The sequence below is a fragment of the Onychostruthus taczanowskii genome, unplaced genomic scaffold (assembly GCF_017590055.1).
Source record: "Onychostruthus taczanowskii isolate IOZ18803 unplaced genomic scaffold, ASM1759005v1 scaffold190, whole genome shotgun sequence".
In the NCBI taxonomy this organism is placed as follows: Eukaryota; Metazoa; Chordata; class Aves; order Passeriformes; family Passeridae; genus Onychostruthus; species Onychostruthus taczanowskii.
In genome coordinates, this window is record NW_024499129.1 from 352,333 (window position 1) to 371,489 (window position 19,157).

Genomic DNA, 19,157 nt, shown 5'->3' on the forward strand with positions numbered 1-19,157 from the left:
AGTAAGGTAGAGCTTAACTACTGCAGCCCAACTGGAAACCATTTATTGACTATCTTACCCACCAAAGGGACACAGTTGCTTGTAAGACAGCTGCTGTGCAGTAACATCCTGAGCCTTGGTCCATCGTAGTCTGCATCTGCCACCCTTTCCAAACTGTCTGGAGTAACCTTCCAGCTTGTAGATAAAAGGTATTAAAGCAATTTTGCTACAGACTAGTTAAGATACTGTGTCTTTGATAAACATGGTGGAATAACATAGGAGATTGAACAGATTACTTTTGGAAGATAGACAGCTAAGGTAAGGTTTAACAGAGCAAGGCTAGAATACAGCTCCTGTGACTGCTGGGTGAGCAAAGGAAGCAGAACAGAGATTTTCTGGATCAGTTTGTTTCAGATTCAACCACCTTGGCAGACAGAGCTCCATCCTACAGATGAGCAGCCGTAAGAGCAAGTCTTTCCTTCTCTTACTCTCCAGCTCTCCAGTTCACCACCCTAGCGGGAGGAAGTGTCTGCAAAAGTCACTGAGGACAGGCACACACAGTTCAAAAACATCCAAACAGCCTCTATACCACAGATCTTTGCTTATGAAGACAGCATTGAAAATCTAGCGGAACACAATAAGCAGTAGAATACCAAAGCTCTTAACTGTGCTGTGCCCTCTCCTCTGTGTTGAGCCTCAGACAGGCAGCCAGAGTGACAGCAGAAAATCATACAGAACTACTTACCTGCAGGAGGCAGTGTCCTCAGTCCCAGTGGAAGCAAGATAAGCCCCTTAATAAGCCTGCTGTTTAAGTTTTCTTGAGCTGCTGTCTAGTGTGATAAATTGGATAGGAGAGAAGTTTTTAAACTAAAGCTCTCAAGATCTTTAAGAAAGCTTAAAGAAACAAGGAGGACAGCCTTGCAGAGACCAGAAGCACTGCTGGCTGGACATTCCACCAGCAAGGTGAAATCACTAGCAATCAAAAGAAATGTTTACTCACACTTAATTCAAACACCCTCTGTCAAAAGGAAGTAGGAGACCTTCTCAATTCATCCAAAGATAACACATTTTGCCGTTTAACAGATCTTTAATATCAGTAATGTAGGAAGTGACACCTCAGTGCACAACAGCACAGAGACTACAGTTTTGGAGGTTCTCCCATTTCAGACACAGAAAGGAAACATCAGGAAGAACATGCAATCAAACGATGATCAGCTTTAGATACATCATGATGTGGTCCAAAAATACACATTGAAACAATTAATCAAATTACTGCAAACATAGCTTCTCTGAGTAAGGTTAAGATATTGCATTTGTAGTGTCTCCATCTCCAAAGTGTGACCTTTGTTTCAGCGAACCAGTGGAGCCTGCTTGAGCGAGATGAGGACTGAACGCATGCGGGACACATCTTTTGCCTGCTTACTAGACTTGGGATTAAAGTCACAGAGCTGAGCCACACGTTCCCACTCAGTGCCCGGAAAAACTTCTTCTGCATCATTCACAAAGGCTTCTTCAGCTGCCCTAAAAGCAATGCAATGCACCTTGTGTTAATGCCCAGCATATAAGGCACTCCTTCCCTCTTACAGGATGCAGTTTCTTTCAGCATGTTCCATAAGAAATGTGACCTGACAGCTGCTTGTGGACATTATGACCACATAAGCTCCCACTGCCCCAGTCCTGGAGATGAAAGTAGATTGCAGTAGTATGCTATGCACAAGCAGTGCAGAGGATCGCAGAGGATTGTGTAAAATGTTGGAATACAGGTGTTTGGTTTTAAGAATATTCATTGAGTCTTTGCCTAAGGAGTCGCCACACAAGGTTCCAGGAAGTAAGGTACTTCTATGTAGGCATTTTATTTGTGAAGAAATGCCCAGGTCTTAACCAGTTAAGCCTCCGCCGTTTGATGGCTTATACTGGTCATTTGCCAACTGGAAATTTACAACTGCCTGCAAGCATGTCTTAAACAAATTCCATTTGAGGATTTAAATCAGCCCCAAGGCCTACAGGCCATCATAAAACTATCTGCTGATGATTCCCAATGCTGTAGTGAAGCAGCATGAATCATAAGGAATTGAATTCAGGAATCCTATGCTTGTGAGTGCAATAGACTGCAGCATATCTTGGCAGAGGAGATGACTCGTGTGAGGTCACCTCACAACAAACAGATTTCCCCTGCTCTCACCCTAAGGAGACTCTAAGAAGGCTTTGTACATTATGTACTGAAGAGTGCCAGTGGCTTCCAGCTGTATTATTTTGGCTTTTCTATGCTTCCAATAGCATTGCTTCAATGCAGGGATAACACTTCAGCATCTAGTTTACATGAACTGTGGGCCCTGGTAGCTGCCTGAGTGCAGAAGCAGTAAGCATCAAGAGATCAAACCAAATCCATCTACTCCAACAAGCAGTACAGAGAAAGCAGTGGAAATGACTCTCCCATGAGGGTTCAGCACTATTCACAGGGATGATAAGATTACAGACACCACTGAAGACAAGGATCACTACAACACTGCTACTTTAATGTGACATGACACTTTTAAGGGGCAGTGAAGATTTTTTTACTTAACTGTTCTAGGCTGTAGCAAGGATGATTTATGTTTGTGCTTAAAGGTGAAGAGAAGAAAAGAAACAAGGAGAAAAAGTTTAAGTCAGATATAGAAAATGAGAATGAGTTTAATGCAGATGATTAGCTGGCTGAACATGCACTAGTAGCTTAGCCTACATTCAGGAAACAGGCAGCCAGTTTTATTATGCAGCACTTACACTGCACATTTGCATTGGACATATAACAATAAGAATTTTATTGAAAAAAATCTAACAAAACCAACTCCAGGAGATTTCAGAAAAGTTAAACACCACCTGTAAATCCATCATTTCACAAGTCTTGGTTTACATCCACCTACAGTCAGCTGTGAATTTCACACTAAACCTTCAGTAATAATGCACTCAAAGCCACAACACGGCTCACCAGTACACCTTCTAAAGGTGTCACCTTAGAATCTGTGACATGTCCATCTTTCAATTCAAGTCTACAAATTAAGGGAAGAAATTAAAATATATGAACAAGCCAATGAACATTGCAATCCTTCTACCCCTCAGAAACTAGCATACTCACTGGGGCTTGAAAGTCACAGCTCTGTTTTCACTGACCTATTAGGCTGCCAAAACATCTCACTGCTCCTAAATGTCTTCCCAGCAGTTTACAGTAATTTCAATGCCACCATCTTGTACTTTCCATCTGTTCTCTAATAGCCTCCTATTTCTACATGCATACACATTTTCTGCCCTGATTCATGTCAGGCAATTCCTTTCTGCCTTCCCTGGCTTTCTTGTGAACCTTTATGTGCAAGCATTGCTTGAATGTTTTTCTAATACGTAGGCAAAGCAGGTGGTCACTGCCTATTACAGAGTTAAATGCTGCTTCTCTGTGGAAGGACTAAATACAGCACCCATGTGAAACTACAGGCACTAACCCACATCCCCAGCAAAGCATCTTGCTGATGTTCACTGGCCTGGAAACAACTGTAAACCCTTAGGTCTAAAGAGTACTGAAGTTATTACCATAATTCCAGTGCTACATACATTACATGACTTAATCTGAAAGTGCTATCATTTGTGCAGTGCATACAGGAGAATTGCACTTAATACTGCAGACCAGAAGTGGTCCAAAAAGTAAATACTCAGAAGGCACCTTCAGACATTCAGCACTATTTCTGATCCTGCTTATTATCATGTTAACTAGCAAACAGAATTAGTAGTTAAGCAACATACACATAACCAATCACGTCAGCGAAGGGTTGTTTGTAGAAAGCTTCATCTGCCACCCTAGGTAGCAAGTAGTCCAACAGGCAGGCAAGCAGGCAGGAGAAAAGAGATAAGGATGAGAAGTACGGAACACAGCTGGAGGCAGTTTTAACATGCACATTAACCTTGCATCACCTAGACTTACTGTAACATGAAAGCAGTTACCACATGAAATGGATCAATTAAGCCATTGGTCAGAGGGGAACACAGAAATTCTTCTACATCCTGGAAGTTTGGATCAGCTAGCTGAGGCCTCAAGCCCCAGTGTTATCATTAGACTACTCCCAGAGGACAGAAACTACCATCAGGAAGATGAGAATGCCAAGCACTTCTGTGCAACACCTGTTTAACAAGCCCTGCTCCAAACTCCATGTCCTGCACTCAAACACTAGCCATAATAAAGCTTCCATCAACTCTGGCCACCAACTGGGACAGTACTAATCCTGTTTCCCTTTCTTCGCTCAACCAAAAGATAGTGAATTCCTCAGTGAATGTTAAGGAAGTGGCAAATCCATAATTCTGAAGGCAGTGTAGGCCTCCTTTCTTTCTCTACAAAGGAGTCTACCTAGGACTTTATTTATTAAAGACAAACCTGACAGCCATTTTGATAAGAAAAGCGGTATTTCAAAAAAACTAACAAAAAAACAACAACAAAATGAACAAAACAGCAGTTCATCTTGAACCCTTTGAGCTCCCAAAATATAAAGCAGTCTTGACGATTACTTGCATAGAATGAAGTAGAGATTTAAGAGGCATTAAGTCAGTCCTATCACTTCTACTTTAATGCAGCCTGAAGTCAAAATTCCACATGGAACTTCTAAGAAAGTGTAAGAGTTTACTATTCCAGCAACCAAGTCATCACTTTCTACCACAGGACCCATAACCAGACAATTCAAACCACTACAGATACAGTCAGAATTTAGTTTTTCACTAGCAGAACTGAGTCATGTTATTTCTGAACTGCTTCCAAAAAGAGCAGCAGAAGATTTTAAGATATTTAATGAAATTACTTGTAGCAAAGATTAACTAGAATGCCACTTCCATACGTTCTAAAGTAATCAAGTAAGAATGCTAGTCTCAGGGTAGGTAACTGCAGACACTGAAGGCCTGTGCATCTGGGAGCATGACAACAAGTGGGTAGAGTAAAATATTTTCTGGCCATGTTCAAGCTTTGTGTGCTAAGGAGTCCTCAGTAATACTTCAACATCATCTTAATGCTTCCTGGATATTTAATCTAGATGATCTAAGAAAACTTAAAAAGGTAGGTAGTAGGAGTGTTTGCTTTAATGATCTGAAGGACTATTGCCTTAGGACATAGAAGTATTCTCACCTCCCTTCCCAATTATTTTCATAACTAGAACCATAACTCTCCTGATGGCTGGAAAAACTTTACCTGTTACTGGCTTTTGTTTTCTCGAGTTTTTCATCTTGCCTTGCATACCACTCTTCCAATTCTTTTATTGCTTTCTCTTTCCATTCTGCTTCCTGCTTTCGTGAGTTTGCATCTGAAGATTTAAGAATTGCTTTGTCAGTCATGTTTGTATTCAAATGCATCTTGCACACATTTCAACTGATAGTTCAGGCTGCACTCTAGTGCAGACAGTTGCTTCATCAGGTAAGGTTAGGAGATTTCCTGATTAGACTTAGGAGAACTCTAAATACTACAAACATTCAGAGGATTAGCTGAACAGAACTCCTGTGCTGCATAACTGGGACAGTCCACTTCAGTTTCGGATAGGCATTTTGCAGAGTAGTTCAGATTCAGTAAATCTATTGGTCTGCAAACTGCTCAAACCAGTCATCTCGTTATGCCAGTGCTAGAACAAAGTTTAGGAAAGCCTCTATGCTTAGACAAAGTGAAAGAACCTGGTACTCCACATACTTTTACACACAGCCTACAGTTCAGGACAACCTCACCTGCTGTAACTAGTACAGAAGAGGAGTAAAACGGTCAGTTCTATCCAGAATTACATTTTACAGAACAGTTCTGTCCTAACAATTTCAAACAAAGGCTCCTCCACCATATAAGTGGGAAGCACACCAGTTTGTAGTCTCTTAGACACTGTCCATGGGTAAGTACCACTGCATTTGATAGCTGTATTTAGTTTAGTTAATAATCCATTATTTTCTTTATTTAGTTATTAGATTAAGATCCATGTGACAACAGGCGGCCTCAGCAATTACAAAATGAATAATCTTTATCCTTTGAAATACTAATGACTGCAGTATTTATTTATTTATAGAATTTATTTATTTATTAAATAAATAAATTTATTTATTTAAAAGCTTACAAAAGCTTTTCATTTTCTGTCAGGTCATCTAAGTAAAGGTTTTACCTAGGAAAAGGTTCAGAGAGCCACTTCCTTGCTGACTCCCACACCAGTCTTAAGTCTCCTTACTAGAAGACTCATCCAAGCTAGTTCCTTGAACTCAGGAAGTATATTAAGACTCTGAAAAGGCAGTGCCATGGTTCAGAATTGTACTGCTTAAGAATCACAGAATGGCTTGAGTTGGAAGAGGCCTTTAAGATCACCTAGTTCCACCTCCTCTGCTGTGGACAGAGACATCTTCCATTAGACTGCTCAAAAACCCCATTCAGCCTGGGATGGGGCATTCACAGCTTCTCTGGGCAGCCTGTGCCAGTGCCTCACCACCCTTACTATAAAGAATTTTTTCCTTATGACTAATCCAAATTGACCCTCTTTCTGTTTAAAGCCATCACCCCTTGCAAACTACACAACACACCCTTCTAAAAATTCCCCCTTCAATTCTTCTGTAGGTCCCCTTCAGGTACTGGAAGGCTGCTCTAAGGTCACCCCAGAGCCTACTCTTCTCCAGGTAGAACACCCCCACCTCTCTCAGTCTGAGAGAAGCTGACAATAGGTTACTCAACAAATACCATGCTTACCAAGTTGCTCCAAGCGCTCCTTTTGCTCCTCTCTCCACTTACGAATACTTTCTGGTTCTGACTGCAGTCGATCTACTTGGGAGATGGCAGCATAGCAGTCTGTGGGACCATTACTCTCCTCGGAGGAAAGGAACAGTAAAGTCATTTTTGCAGTACAAGTGATTTCAGATAACTGCCTGCCAGCTATATAAAATTAGACTCTATTTGAACTGAGCCAATAACACATTTCCACCATTAAAAACATCTTGCTACAAATTACAAAAGAATCAAAGGAAATTAACACAGGGTTTACTCCAGAAATCAGGTATCAAAAAAAAATTCGAGACAACTGGAAATACAAGTGCCACAAACACTTAGTGCCAGAGCACTAAGCCTGCAGAACGCAGAAGACAATGCCTAGCACCTCAGTACAGAGTTGTAGGCCAGATATTCTCTGAGTTCATCTCACCTTAAATATCTGCTATGAAATACTTTTCTTTATGTTTTTGTGCACAGGAGTACAAAACATTCTTTGCATGTTTTGTCTACTTCAAGAGACACTTGCATACCACATTACAAAATTTGGATTGCTGTATGCAGCTTATAACACAAGAGGCATTTCAATATTTAATCATCAGAACAGTGAGAGTACTAGCATCCTTTTCACAATGTAACATCTCAAAGACTTGAAATGAATAGGGCTAACATTAACACACCAGATTTAAAAGCTAATGAATACTGTGGTACTTGCTACAGAAGATACTCTAAGTTTAACAACTTTTATTGCTCCATCCTATCCCTAACAGAGTTAAGAAATACCACTCCTAAGAGTACCAGGTCGATTGCAGCTGACCACACATTTGGCTGTATCTTGCCCCTCTCTGGCCACCCCGTAGCCCTCAGTGAAGGAACAATGCAAAGAGAAGATGCTAGGCTGGTGCAACACCACCAGGCTTCACATTTCATCCAAAGCAAAATCACGTGGCCAGCTGCAGGGCCAGCTAGTTACAGGGAGCTAAAACCTAAGTTATGTACAGCCCATCCAGTGTCTTCTTTCTGATTAAGAGAAAGCTCCATCAACCAAAGCAACTGATTTCTCAGAATTCTAAATACAAAATCAAGATATCTAAAGAGGGAAATCCACCTTCTGTTGTTCAAGGAAGTGCAAAGGGCCTGTAAAATACAGGTTGTCCCATCAATCTCACAGTAATGCTGAGGATATAAGAATGCCAGCAGCAGTGAAAGCTGTTTGTGTCTCCACAAAGTTCAGCATTCACTCAAAACTCTAAGGAGAAGCACATGGCTCACGTGTTGCTTCCTTCCCAAGCATTCATTTAATCAGGCTAACAAGCCAACTGTGACACCACGCAATGACCATACTGTGGACAAACTGATGTGAAATTCAGTTACAACAAAGTGATTGCCTTAGTGTGCCTCATTGCTCCCTGACACCAATAAAGCAGGTATCTCCTCCTTTTGTCATTACCATGGCTGTCTAACATGATTTCATACTGTGATTGAGCTCATACTGTGATTTTTAGCCATCAGCTTAATTTCATACATCTTCAAGTCACTAAGAAATGTATGATGTTTTCAATCCGTTACTTGTAAGACTATCTTGATAAAGACTATCTTTAAAGAGCAAGCAAATCCGAAAACTCTTGTTTAAACTAGGTAATCAGAGCACGCTTTCAGCTTAGCAGCCAGTGCAAGTCAATGTAAAGTTGTATCACAGAGCCTAACAGTCTGCTTTACAGTGCTTATCTATTGTTAAGCCACATTTCAAAATGAACTGCTGCTTTAAGTGGCCTCTAAGTTCAGAAGATGGGCATAATTAAGAAGACTGACAACTCCATGAGATGAGCTACCAGTGCAGAACACCCTCCTCAGATATGAGACAAAATTACTTTAAAGACAAGAAACAGGAAGTATTAGTCTATATTAAGGCAAAGTTCTCAGAGTAGAACAGCACATTCTAAGTACAGAATACTTCTATCTTACCTGACAGTCATGCCCGTTAACCACTCCAACATCGGCATCTGTAAAGAGATGACTTGTTTAGTCATTTGAGAAAGGTAGAACAGCCAGATTTACTGATTGCTGTAATTTGTATGGAAAGCTTTATTAAAGTAGGTAACGTGGGAACTGTGAAAGTGAATGTTACTTGATACTCTGCAGGGACACTTCCTTCCCCCTACACTTTTCCGGACAGGCATGAAAAACCAAGTGAGCCACCATTCTGCAGAACCAGAAATACAAAGTCATTTCTTCACCATGAGATCCTGCTTTTAACAACACAAAGAGCAGAGCTGATACTGCTGAGGAGCAGCTACAGACTGTGTTCTAAAGCTACTCCCACTCAGTCCTCCCTCTCTTAGAAGCTGACTACTATACAACTGCTCTGAAGTTAAGAAGGATGACTATCAGTTTTTTAGTGTCTACCTGGAAGATTAACAATGCTGCAGCCAACAACTGGTAATTCTTATCCTATTGTTGTTATCTCCTAATTAGCTCAAAGATACAGCTAACATTCCTAGCAAAGTCACCTTTCTGCTACCATCTGTGATGACATGCTTGATAGCTCCCACTTCAACTGCAGCATTATTATCTCTGAAGTGACAGTGGCCATTCAGCCATAGGGAACGAATACCAGTTGTGAGTCAAACTTTTAAGTTTTTGAAATTATTTACATCTCTGGACTATGCAAAATACACCAAGATTTTTAGGAACCGCTAAATTTCAGCAGGGCATCTCTCTGGAGCAGTGCCACCTAACATCTGTCTGTGTGCTATACCAAGTACTCATGTTACTCATACCACCATGGGTACCACACAAAAGAGTGTCCACCACAATACACCCCTCAGTGAAAGTGACTGTACCAAACAGTAAGCAGAAAAATCATTTTATTTTGCACCACCTTCTTAAAAACAGACAGCTGACTGACCTAAAACTAAGCAAGTTATGCTGCTGTATCCTCTTGTTTCTGGCTAAATATGCACCATAATTTCATAATTCTAGTGAATGGCACACAGGAAGTTCTTCATACTCCTTTATCAGTGAACTAGGCAAGTGTTTTAAATATGTATCTCGGAGCTCTGAAGAGCAATCATTAACTGTGTTATGTAGAGGACTGTAAATTCACCAGTTCAAGAATGGCAGTTAAGTTGGAGAATACTAGTCCCCAAGAACACAGCTACTAACTTTCGCAGGGGAAGACTCAAATTAAGAAAAAATAGCTTTTCAGTTAGGAGAAACTGGTATTTCATAACTAGACTCCCGTAACTGAGAGATAGTTGCTACTTTGTCAGATTCCTACTCCTCTGCAAAGCACAAGAGACCTTTAAAAAGACTAAAGTCACCAGCTGGGTGAGAGGGCTCATAAATCTTGAGGATACTTCCAAGGACAGTGATGATATGTTTTTCTTGTCACACCAAAAAACATTAATTACGGTTTTCACTACTCAGGCTGTCAGGTAAAAGGAACAACATCACTGTTTATGGCTGTACCTGAAATGAAACACACAGCTTTGTCTAAGGGCCATTTTTGTTCTGCATAGAAACAGCCACCAACAGACACTGAACTGTTTCCAGAGGGCACCCAGGTTAGAAGCATTAGCAGTGTTAGAGCAAATTTCCCATCTGTTCTGAGCTCCCTAGAACTTGCAATTAAGCTGCAGAGTCAGCATGCTGACTGAGCTTATCACAGGCAGAAGAGGAAACAGAACTGCACCAGCATGCTGTCGTAAGCCAATACAATTGTGCTAACTGGAACAAGACCAATAGTCAAACATTCCTTCACTTCAGCTCTCCAGTCTTCATGCTTGTATAATTAAGTATGAAGTATAGAAAAACTGTCTGTCTGCCAGCCTTCATATCAGTAATCAACGCTAGCCGTGTATCAGATGTTTCTGTTCACAGAAACATGCAATTTCATAAGCTTCCCACAGAAAAAGTCTAAATACTGCTAGTGCCATCATAACATTTTCAGCAGCCATGAACAACGAGACTCCTCTACTGCCTTCAGAGTCCATCCAATTCTATCATAGTACCGTATCTCCTGAAGTTAAAATCCACACATTTAGGACCATCTCAGTTAGCAATGATCCACACTCCTTGTTGATTGCTTTTGAACTGAAGATAAACTCTTATTTTTAAGGGCACTGTTGCAATGAACACATATAAAAATCTACAGTTCTGCAATACATCCTGACAATATGGTAATAATGAACATTCATACAGCAACACAGATACCTTTTAGAGTCTGGAAGAGTCTGGAGAGGATAAGTCATATCAGCTGCCTTGCATTCACAGCAGATACAACACCCAAGCTTACACCAGAAATAGAAAGCAAGCATTAATGCCCTCCACATCTACTACAGCTTACAAAAGAAAAGGCTGGGTAGTTTGAAGATAAATACAAAAACCATTTTGTCACTTCAGTCCTAGAATTCAATATATGGCCTCAGACATTTATCACTATGATGATCAACTATTCTGAAGGCTGCTACTATAATTATTAGGATTCAGTATCACTTGGCTTAAAAGAAAGTCAGTTTAGCCTTGTTTACCAGCCTCTCTATAGTCTCAATGCAAAAGAAGACTGTTACCTGAAACATCAGAAGCAGGGCTTTGCAGTACACTGAAACATTTTTCTTATACTCTTTTAAAATAGAAGTATTTTTTACAAGTTACCTTCAGCATCTCTTTTAAACAATAAGTATTCAAAGTGCTGCTACTTTCAATTAGTTAGCAGCTCTAGTTAAAGCAACAGAAGAACATAAACTTTAATATATTCTGACATAAGGTTAAGTAACTTCACCACTCCAGGTCTAGTTTACCATCCTTTCTCTTTCAGGCACAGTCATGCTTTCCTTCTACCTACCTCAAACCCATAACATGATAAGAAAGAAGAATTTTGTACAAAACTTTTGATTACATAGTTATGCAAAAATCTGGGGAAGAAATTATTTTTCTAGCCATAATTCATTCTCATGCCTATGCGCAAAATAAAGGCAAGCAGTTCAGGAAGAGTGCTTCTTTCCAGTGTTTTAGTTTAATCTGCTGTCCTATCAAAACCTATGACTTCTCTCATTTTCAATATAATCAATAGGCTAGAATTAAAATACACCTGCAATAACACTGTGCCATAACAGCTTCTATAATTTTCCAATGCAACAGCTTCTGTAATTTCCCCCTTCTCTACATTTCCACTAGTATTCTCTTGGAAAAAAAAAAAAAAATTCTGTCCTGACTTCATAATAATGCAGCATCACTAACACAAGCTAGACAGATACCATTCTTTATCATACCTCTATCAGTGCTGTCTTATGGGGCTCTGAAGCCTCAGATGCTGATTGCATAGCAAAACCCAGTTCAATGGTTGTCCAAACAATTAAGAAAAAAATCAACAGTCAAAGACAAGAACTCTTTCTGTCTGTGGTGCTAAGTACAGAGACAGGAGGAATTAATTTTTTCCTAAACAATTTTGAAGCAAACTGATACTCAGTTCCTGAAAGGCTATTAAATGAAATACCTAGACAAACCACCAGACACAATTAATTTTCTTAATTGCTACAGACACATGAACATCTTTCAAAGATAGGGAAACATAATTCAGTCAAGTTTATATAAAACTTACAGAGCATGAAAATCTATAAGCAATGTTTGAGACAAGTCAGCCTACATTAAACTTGTGCATTTGCATGATTGTTAACATATATAACTGCTTGTCTTTGAATGAAATTCCCTGTAAGAAGCTACTTGACAAACTGCCACAATGGTTTGTATTGGCATACAGGATCTAGAAACCACACATTTCCCCTTGAACTCTTCCTCTCTTGCTCAGAGACCATAGTAAGTGAACCAATACAACCTCAAGACACACTACTGTCAGAATCTCACTGCAAATACATGGACATTGATTCATCACTGAAAAAGAAATGTCCTAAGACATCACGTTACCCATACCTCGGCAACAGCATTGTATTACTTGATTTATACAGTACTCTCTGCTTTCTGGAGCAGGGATTATGCTTCACCTTCCAAGTGAAATAAGATTAGGTTTTTGCAAGCTCAGGCAGCTTGAATGGCATAGCTATTTACATAATGAATGGCCTACTGGATCAGGCCTGGATCAGCATTCCAACCCTGATCCTGGCAAAATGCAATGATGCTGTGTGACACGCACAAGCCTGGCAACATTCCACCATCCCCCTCATATTCACCCAGTATCCACCATTACAACAATTAACAGAATTCCCAATATTGATATTTTCAATTCATGAAGTTCACTTCTATCCATGTATTTGTCTAATCATTTACCAAGAGACTGAAATTGAAAGACTGTTTGTTGATGAGAAACTATGATTCTTACAAGTGTATTTCAAGAAGCTGATGACTACTTGTGACTACATCTGAAGTTAAGATCTCCAAACTCCAGTTGAGAGCTGCCCAAGTATTTTTGGCCGAGTATTTAGAAAGACCTTATCCAACAGACCTGTAAATAAGGAGTTCAAGAAAGGTTATGGTTAAAAAAAGTAAATCCACAAATCCCTGGTCATTATGCTTAAGGATTTACATAAGAACTTGCACTGTTTCAAGAAGAAATTTGCATTCACCTATTCAATTACAGAAGAGTTTAATGAGCTAACATGCCAGAGACCACAACTGTCTGATATTTATTAAGGTACTGATCAGATGATAAGAAATGTAACACAAGTGAAACAGAAGTCATTAGATCATTTGTCACCATGCCTGAACCAGTACATTTTGCATGGCTGAAGCCTGTGCTTTTTAACATAGAGAGAGAGTGTACAGGCTCTGTCAGACAACAAAGATCAATGTTCTGTTAAAAAACAGGGTCACCACAAGTCCACAAGCATCATCTACCACACCTATTTAACAGGCCAGAGCATAAATGCAATCAAAGGGGGCATAAAAGAAAGCAAGATGGCATACAGTTCCTGGCCTAGAGCTCCCAGATCCTTGGATCATATTATATTTATTATTTTATTAACTTCTTCCTAAAGTTCTCCAATAACCCTTTTGCACTTCGTGACAAGTAAACTTACATGACTTGAGAAAAGGTGTTTGAAAGGCAGTTTAAGAACTACTTCGAAATATCAAACCAATCTAGAAGCATTGAACAAATAAACTTTTTGACAAGAAAACACTTTGCAATAGTCATCACTACATGTATGCAGAGAACATACTCTTCTAGCTGCTCTAGTCCATTGTGGAAAGATCAATGATAGATTTTTTTTTCCCCCAACTAAATTAGTTTTCAAATAGCCGCTTTAATGCTCCAGAGTCTGTTTGGAACATAAAGCCCATGCAAGGCATGATGTTTGTCTAAGGCTTCTGAAAGTAAGAAGGGAAGTGACCATTGTGTCTGTTTCTGCACTATATGTAGAATACGGAAGTAAAATTATGTATGGTACCAAAACAGGATGGTGTTCTGATAACAATTATCCTCAAGTTCTTGTGCTGGAGTAAATACGGTTTTTTTTCAGGAGTATGCAATGCATACGTTTTTGACCTTATGAGTGAGCTGATGTTAAGGGCAGTGTTACCTCTAAATAAGCTGGAAGGTCTCCATTACCCAGTTTATCTAGACCAACTTTACTGACAGAGACACTACAAACCTGCCCCCTCATACATAAAATACTTCAGTAATTTCTGATATCAGGTTGCAAAATGAAGACTTAATTCTAAAGATGTTCCAACAACGAACTGGGGAGCAGTTATTCAGCTCAGTCTGATGGAGAGTGGCATCCTACTGCAGTGATAAAGGGATGTCACATGAGAGCAAGTATGTATGTCCCTGTGGCCCTGGTGACAAGTAGAAGCAAAGTCTTCTGAGAGTGTTGCAACATCAACCCCTTTCCACTCAGGCTTCAGTTAAAACTTTTTATAAGGAGAAGTGTTTATTTTGGGCTGCTTTAGCCACCATTAGACCACAACCCACACTTATCAACACACAGTTCCCACCCTGCTCCAAACGCGTGTTCTGCAGTGTCGGGTTTGCTACATTCAGTACAAAGGTTACCAAGGAACAAAGGCTAAAGGTTTAGTAAAATTAAACATTAGCTTAACTGCTCTTATGCTTTAAGACTAAGATCACTCCCGCTGAAGACAGAAACTCAATTGGCGGATTTACTCAGCTTTCAGAAGCCTTCCTTCAGACAGGCTCCTGGATTAGACGAGATCAGCACCGCTCGCATTAGGACTCGGGCACGCCTTAGGCACCTTCAGGGGATACAAGCCATAACCGAGGGAGCAGGGAGGTAGCTCGCCCTGCAGCACAGCGCACCCAGGACGGCCCCGACCCACCCCCGGAACCCCACGGGCAGCGGGCCCCGCCCGGGGCAGAGCGCCGGGGCGAGGGTCCCGCCGGCACCGCCCCCGCCCGGCCGCGCCGCACCGCTCCGAGGGACAAGGGGACCCGGGACCCCTCAGCCCCACCGCCGTCCCCGCAGGGCGTACCCATGCCGAGGCCCTCGGGATCCTGCAGCTCCTCGGGCACCTCGCCGTTCTCCAGGATGCCGTGGCCCTCGTCGTTCTCGATGCCCGCGATCTCGTTCTCCTGCTGCGCCAGGAAAGCTGCGGCGGGATCCTCCTCGCCACCGTCGGGCATGCCGTTCCCGGCGGGCGGCTGCTGCGGCTGCTGGGCACCGAAGAACTCCATATCGGCCATGGGTGAAGGCGGGCAGGCAGCTGCGGCTCCGCACCGCGCCTACGCCGGGTAGCAGCGCGGAAAGGGCAGAGCCGCTCCCCCTGCACCAATGAGCGGCGAGCACCGCCGGCTTTGCCCAATCAGCTAGCGGCCGTGGCGGGGACTGCGGAACGCGAGCCAATCAGTGCCCAGAGAGCAGCGGGCGGGGCGGAGCGCGGCCCCGGTCCCCGGAGAGCCGGGTGGCACCAGCGGGCTGCGCTCCATCGGGATCCGCTCCATCGGAATCCGCTCCTTCGGAATCCGCTCCTTCGGGCTGTAGCGGAATCGAGGTGGCTTCTGCCAGCCTGCCAAAGCACAGGCGCTCCGCTGGGACAAGACACGGGTTCGTCGGCAACTTGGAGATAAGTTCGAACCTGCAGAATACATCCAAAACATCGGTTGTGTCAAAACATCTCTCGTGATTTTGGGTGTCTTCTGTCTGACGTAGGCAAGCTTAAGTCACAGAAACACAGAAGGTGTTGGTAGGGACCACAGTGGGTCATCTGGTTCAACCTCCCAGCTTAAGCAGGGTCATCCCAGAGCATTTGGCATGGAATTGTGTCTATATGGTTCTTTAATATCTCCAGTACGGGAGACTTCACATCCTCTCTGGACAATCTGTTCCAATACTCAGTCACCCACACAGTAAAGCTCTTTCTCATGTTCAAGTGAAATCTACTGTGCATCAGTTTTTGACAGTTGTCTCGTGTCCTAATGGTTGGCACCACCAAGAAGAGCCTGGCTCTGTGCTCTTGACACCCCTGCCTTTAGACATTTATAGACATTGATGAGGTCAAACCAGTGTAAATTTGGGAAGCTACTGACAAAATGTTCAGAAGGGCAGTGATTTCTAATACAATTTTTTTTACAGATAATTTGACCATGTTCCTGTGTCTGGCTTATAACAGATGGAATCATAAAATTGTAGAATGTTAAGGGATTAGAATGGACTAAAATATCATCTAGTCCCCACTCCTGCTGCCTTGAGTAGGGACAGCTTCCTCTAGAGCAACTTAAAGAATTTCTGCCTAATATCTAACCTAAATTTCCCCTGTTTCAGTTTGTGCCCATTACCCCTTGCCCTGTCACTGCAGTTCCTGACATTGACTCCCTCTCCAATTTCCCTGTAGTGCCCTTCAGGTAGTGGGAGGTTGCACAACCTTCCTTCTCCAGGATGAACAGACCCAGCTTCCTCAGTCTGTCTTTGTAGGGGTGGTGCTCCAGTCCTCTTACCAACACCGTGGCCTCCTCTGGACTTTCTCCAGCAGTTCCATGGCCTTTTTATGCTGAGGGCATTGGAACTGTATGCAGTAGTCCAGGTGGGGTCTCATATGAGCAGAGAGTGGGACAATCATCTCCTCTGACCTGCTGGCCATGTATGTAGTTTATTGGCATAGCAGAGAGGAAGGGGAAAATACTTCTGTAAGAAAGGAGAAAATGACGCTGGCAGCCCTCAAGCCCTCAAGGTGCAGTTGCTGCAAGAGGTATTTGTTTAATTCCACTTACATGTTGCCTATAAGTCTGTGTGCACATTTCATTAAATATTAGAGGTAATGCCATCCAAGCGTATGTTATAGTGCCAAACGTGTTCAGACGTATTTCAGAAGGAGAACAAATTCAAAAAATTTAAACTTTAAACTGTCTGAAAGACAGTGGTTTCCCATGAGAATTTAGTGGGAGAGATAAACCACATGCTCAGTTACACTTTTTCCTCCCATCAATATCAATTGCTAGAGAAAAAAAGCACAAGTAAATTCTTGTAGTATGACAGAGAGCTCCCTTCACCTAATTTAGTAAAATAAAAGATGTGCCTAGTTTTTCCTTTGAAAACTCAGAATCTGGTATGACAGGAGGCTAGACTTTCCTGAATTTCATCTCTCATAGAAAAACAGCAAGGTTATTTATTTTAAGTAATCTCCAGCTGCCATGGGAGAGCTAAAGAATTAAAAACAATAGCAGTAAGCAGGCCCATAACTCACAACAGGAGATGATAAAAATTAAATGCCATCGTGAAGTGTATGCCACACTCTAACAGAAACTTGCTGACTTTGTTCCACAAGTCCTTCTAAAAAGATACTCCCACATTCATTTTCATCACTCTTCTTTCCTTATATGTAAATAAAGGAATATTGCACCGCTTCCCTTTAACAATGACTACTGAATTTTGGATGACTGTCTGGCTATTTCCTCTTTTGCTTTACCACTGCCTCTTAGCCCTCTGGGGGATTTCTGAGGGCACAAACACAAGTAGGACATTGTGATTTAAAATGAAAAGCAAATCCGGTTACTTGCTTGTCTAAAAGTTGCAGAATAGGGATCAAGGAATATGAAATATAAGCAGAATTGCAATTTTTCAAATGGCTTAAGGAAATTATTTTCTGTGTTCTATCAGAATGAGTAACTGAATGTTATTGCTTTAGATGCAAGGGAAAGTACAGTGAGCCATTAGATCTGTTTTGATGATGAATTCAAAAATTTTTATGTCATCTGTCACTCAGATGCACTATGAAGTGTTCTTGCACTGACAAAGCTATTATTATTTTCCTGCTTTCTTACCCTGTATAAGAAGTCAAGATACCTCCTCTTCTAAAGGCAGGCGTTACTCCTTAGAGAGTAGTAAAAAACATAAGAGTAGCATACTCTTTGTTATTCATCCACAGTGGTTTGTTGATGTGTCACACTGGGGAGAAGAGTTTATTACAGAAATATTAGATGAATAAACCCTTATGGAAATATGAAAAGGCAAACACTACAAAGGAGTGTCAGGATTGTTCTGTTTCTCTCCATTTGAAAGATTATAAAATTTAATTCCAGTTTCTATATGCACTGAGATTTGGTGTAGAAGTAGTTTAAAAATACGGTTTTGAGCATTTATGGAAACATGGGTTTGCAACTCTGCACTTCTAACATTAAGAAAGGCATTGCAACAGAAAGGCATTGCAAACCACAATAGTGGGATTTCTCTGAATCTTTCACAATCTTTCGTAAACCTTTTTGATTTAAGAAATTAAATACTTAGTAGAACAGATGTTTCTAGAGAAAAAAACAATTGGAATGCAAGCCCTTACAACACTCTGTAAGTATGCAAATGACAAAGGCATTTCACAGCTGGCATCTGGACATGAATCACTTCTCAGGAAACCTCTCTAACTAGAAGCTCCCTGCACAAGAGCCCGCAGTTGGCAGGAAGTCAAAGGTGTGAGCACACAATGACTAGGATTTGGTCTAGTTCCATTGAAACCAGTTAAGAGGTTCCCTCAAACTGCTGATGGCTAGTGACATTCAAGCTGTAGACAGAAGTTAGAAAACGTCCCAGCTTTTCACTTATGAGAGCCTAGTATTTTATAACTAGAGTCCTGTATCAGAAAGATGGTGCCTACCTGGGATCAGATTGCCACTCCTTTGGAAGGTACAAAAGTGAAAAGGAACTGGTTTGAGAGGCACATAAAGCTACCACCATCAGTCTGCTCCACAACAGCTACCCCGCACATCACTTCACATCAATCTGGAAGCTCCCTCAAAGCACATTTTTAAAGGTCACTGCACATACACTGACTTGGGCACTTACAGCTACAATTAATGGTTCTACTAAATGGGTTTATGAAGACTAAAGCCCACAAAGAAAAAATTTGTACACGTCACTGCCATTCAGCTCAAGACCATCTGCACTACAGAGTCATGCTGCAGCTGTTCACCTTGTTTTGATGGGGCTGGATTTAAAGCCAAGCCAGGGCCTATAACTCATATTGATAGCAGCAGCTTAAATAAGCCATCTGT

At 41.5% G+C, this 19,157-nt stretch overlaps 1 protein-coding gene across 3 annotated transcripts; it reads right to left on the minus strand.

The window, feature by feature from the left end:
- Positions 1-1,046: 1,046 nt before the first annotated feature.
- CLTA (clathrin light chain A) lies at positions 1,047-15,430 on the minus strand. Of its 3 annotated transcripts, none has more exons than XM_041402054.1 (6): positions 15,152-15,430; positions 8,669-8,706; positions 6,689-6,803; positions 5,174-5,285; positions 2,544-2,579; positions 1,047-1,500 (listed from the first exon to the last, which is right to left on the minus strand). In XM_041402054.1, exons 1-6 carry the CDS (start codon positions 15,360-15,362, stop codon positions 1,329-1,331), a joined length of 684 nt encoding a protein of 227 aa, XP_041257988.1. In that variant the 5' UTR covers positions 15,363-15,430; the 3' UTR covers positions 1,047-1,328. The 3 variants fall into 3 exon arrangements, with proteins under 3 accessions (XP_041257988.1, XP_041257987.1, XP_041257989.1); XM_041402053.1 differs by having other exon boundaries at positions 6,689-6,806; XM_041402055.1 differs by lacking the exon at positions 2,544-2,579 and having other exon boundaries at positions 6,689-6,806.
- Between the last annotated feature and the right edge of the window lie 3,727 nt (positions 15,431-19,157).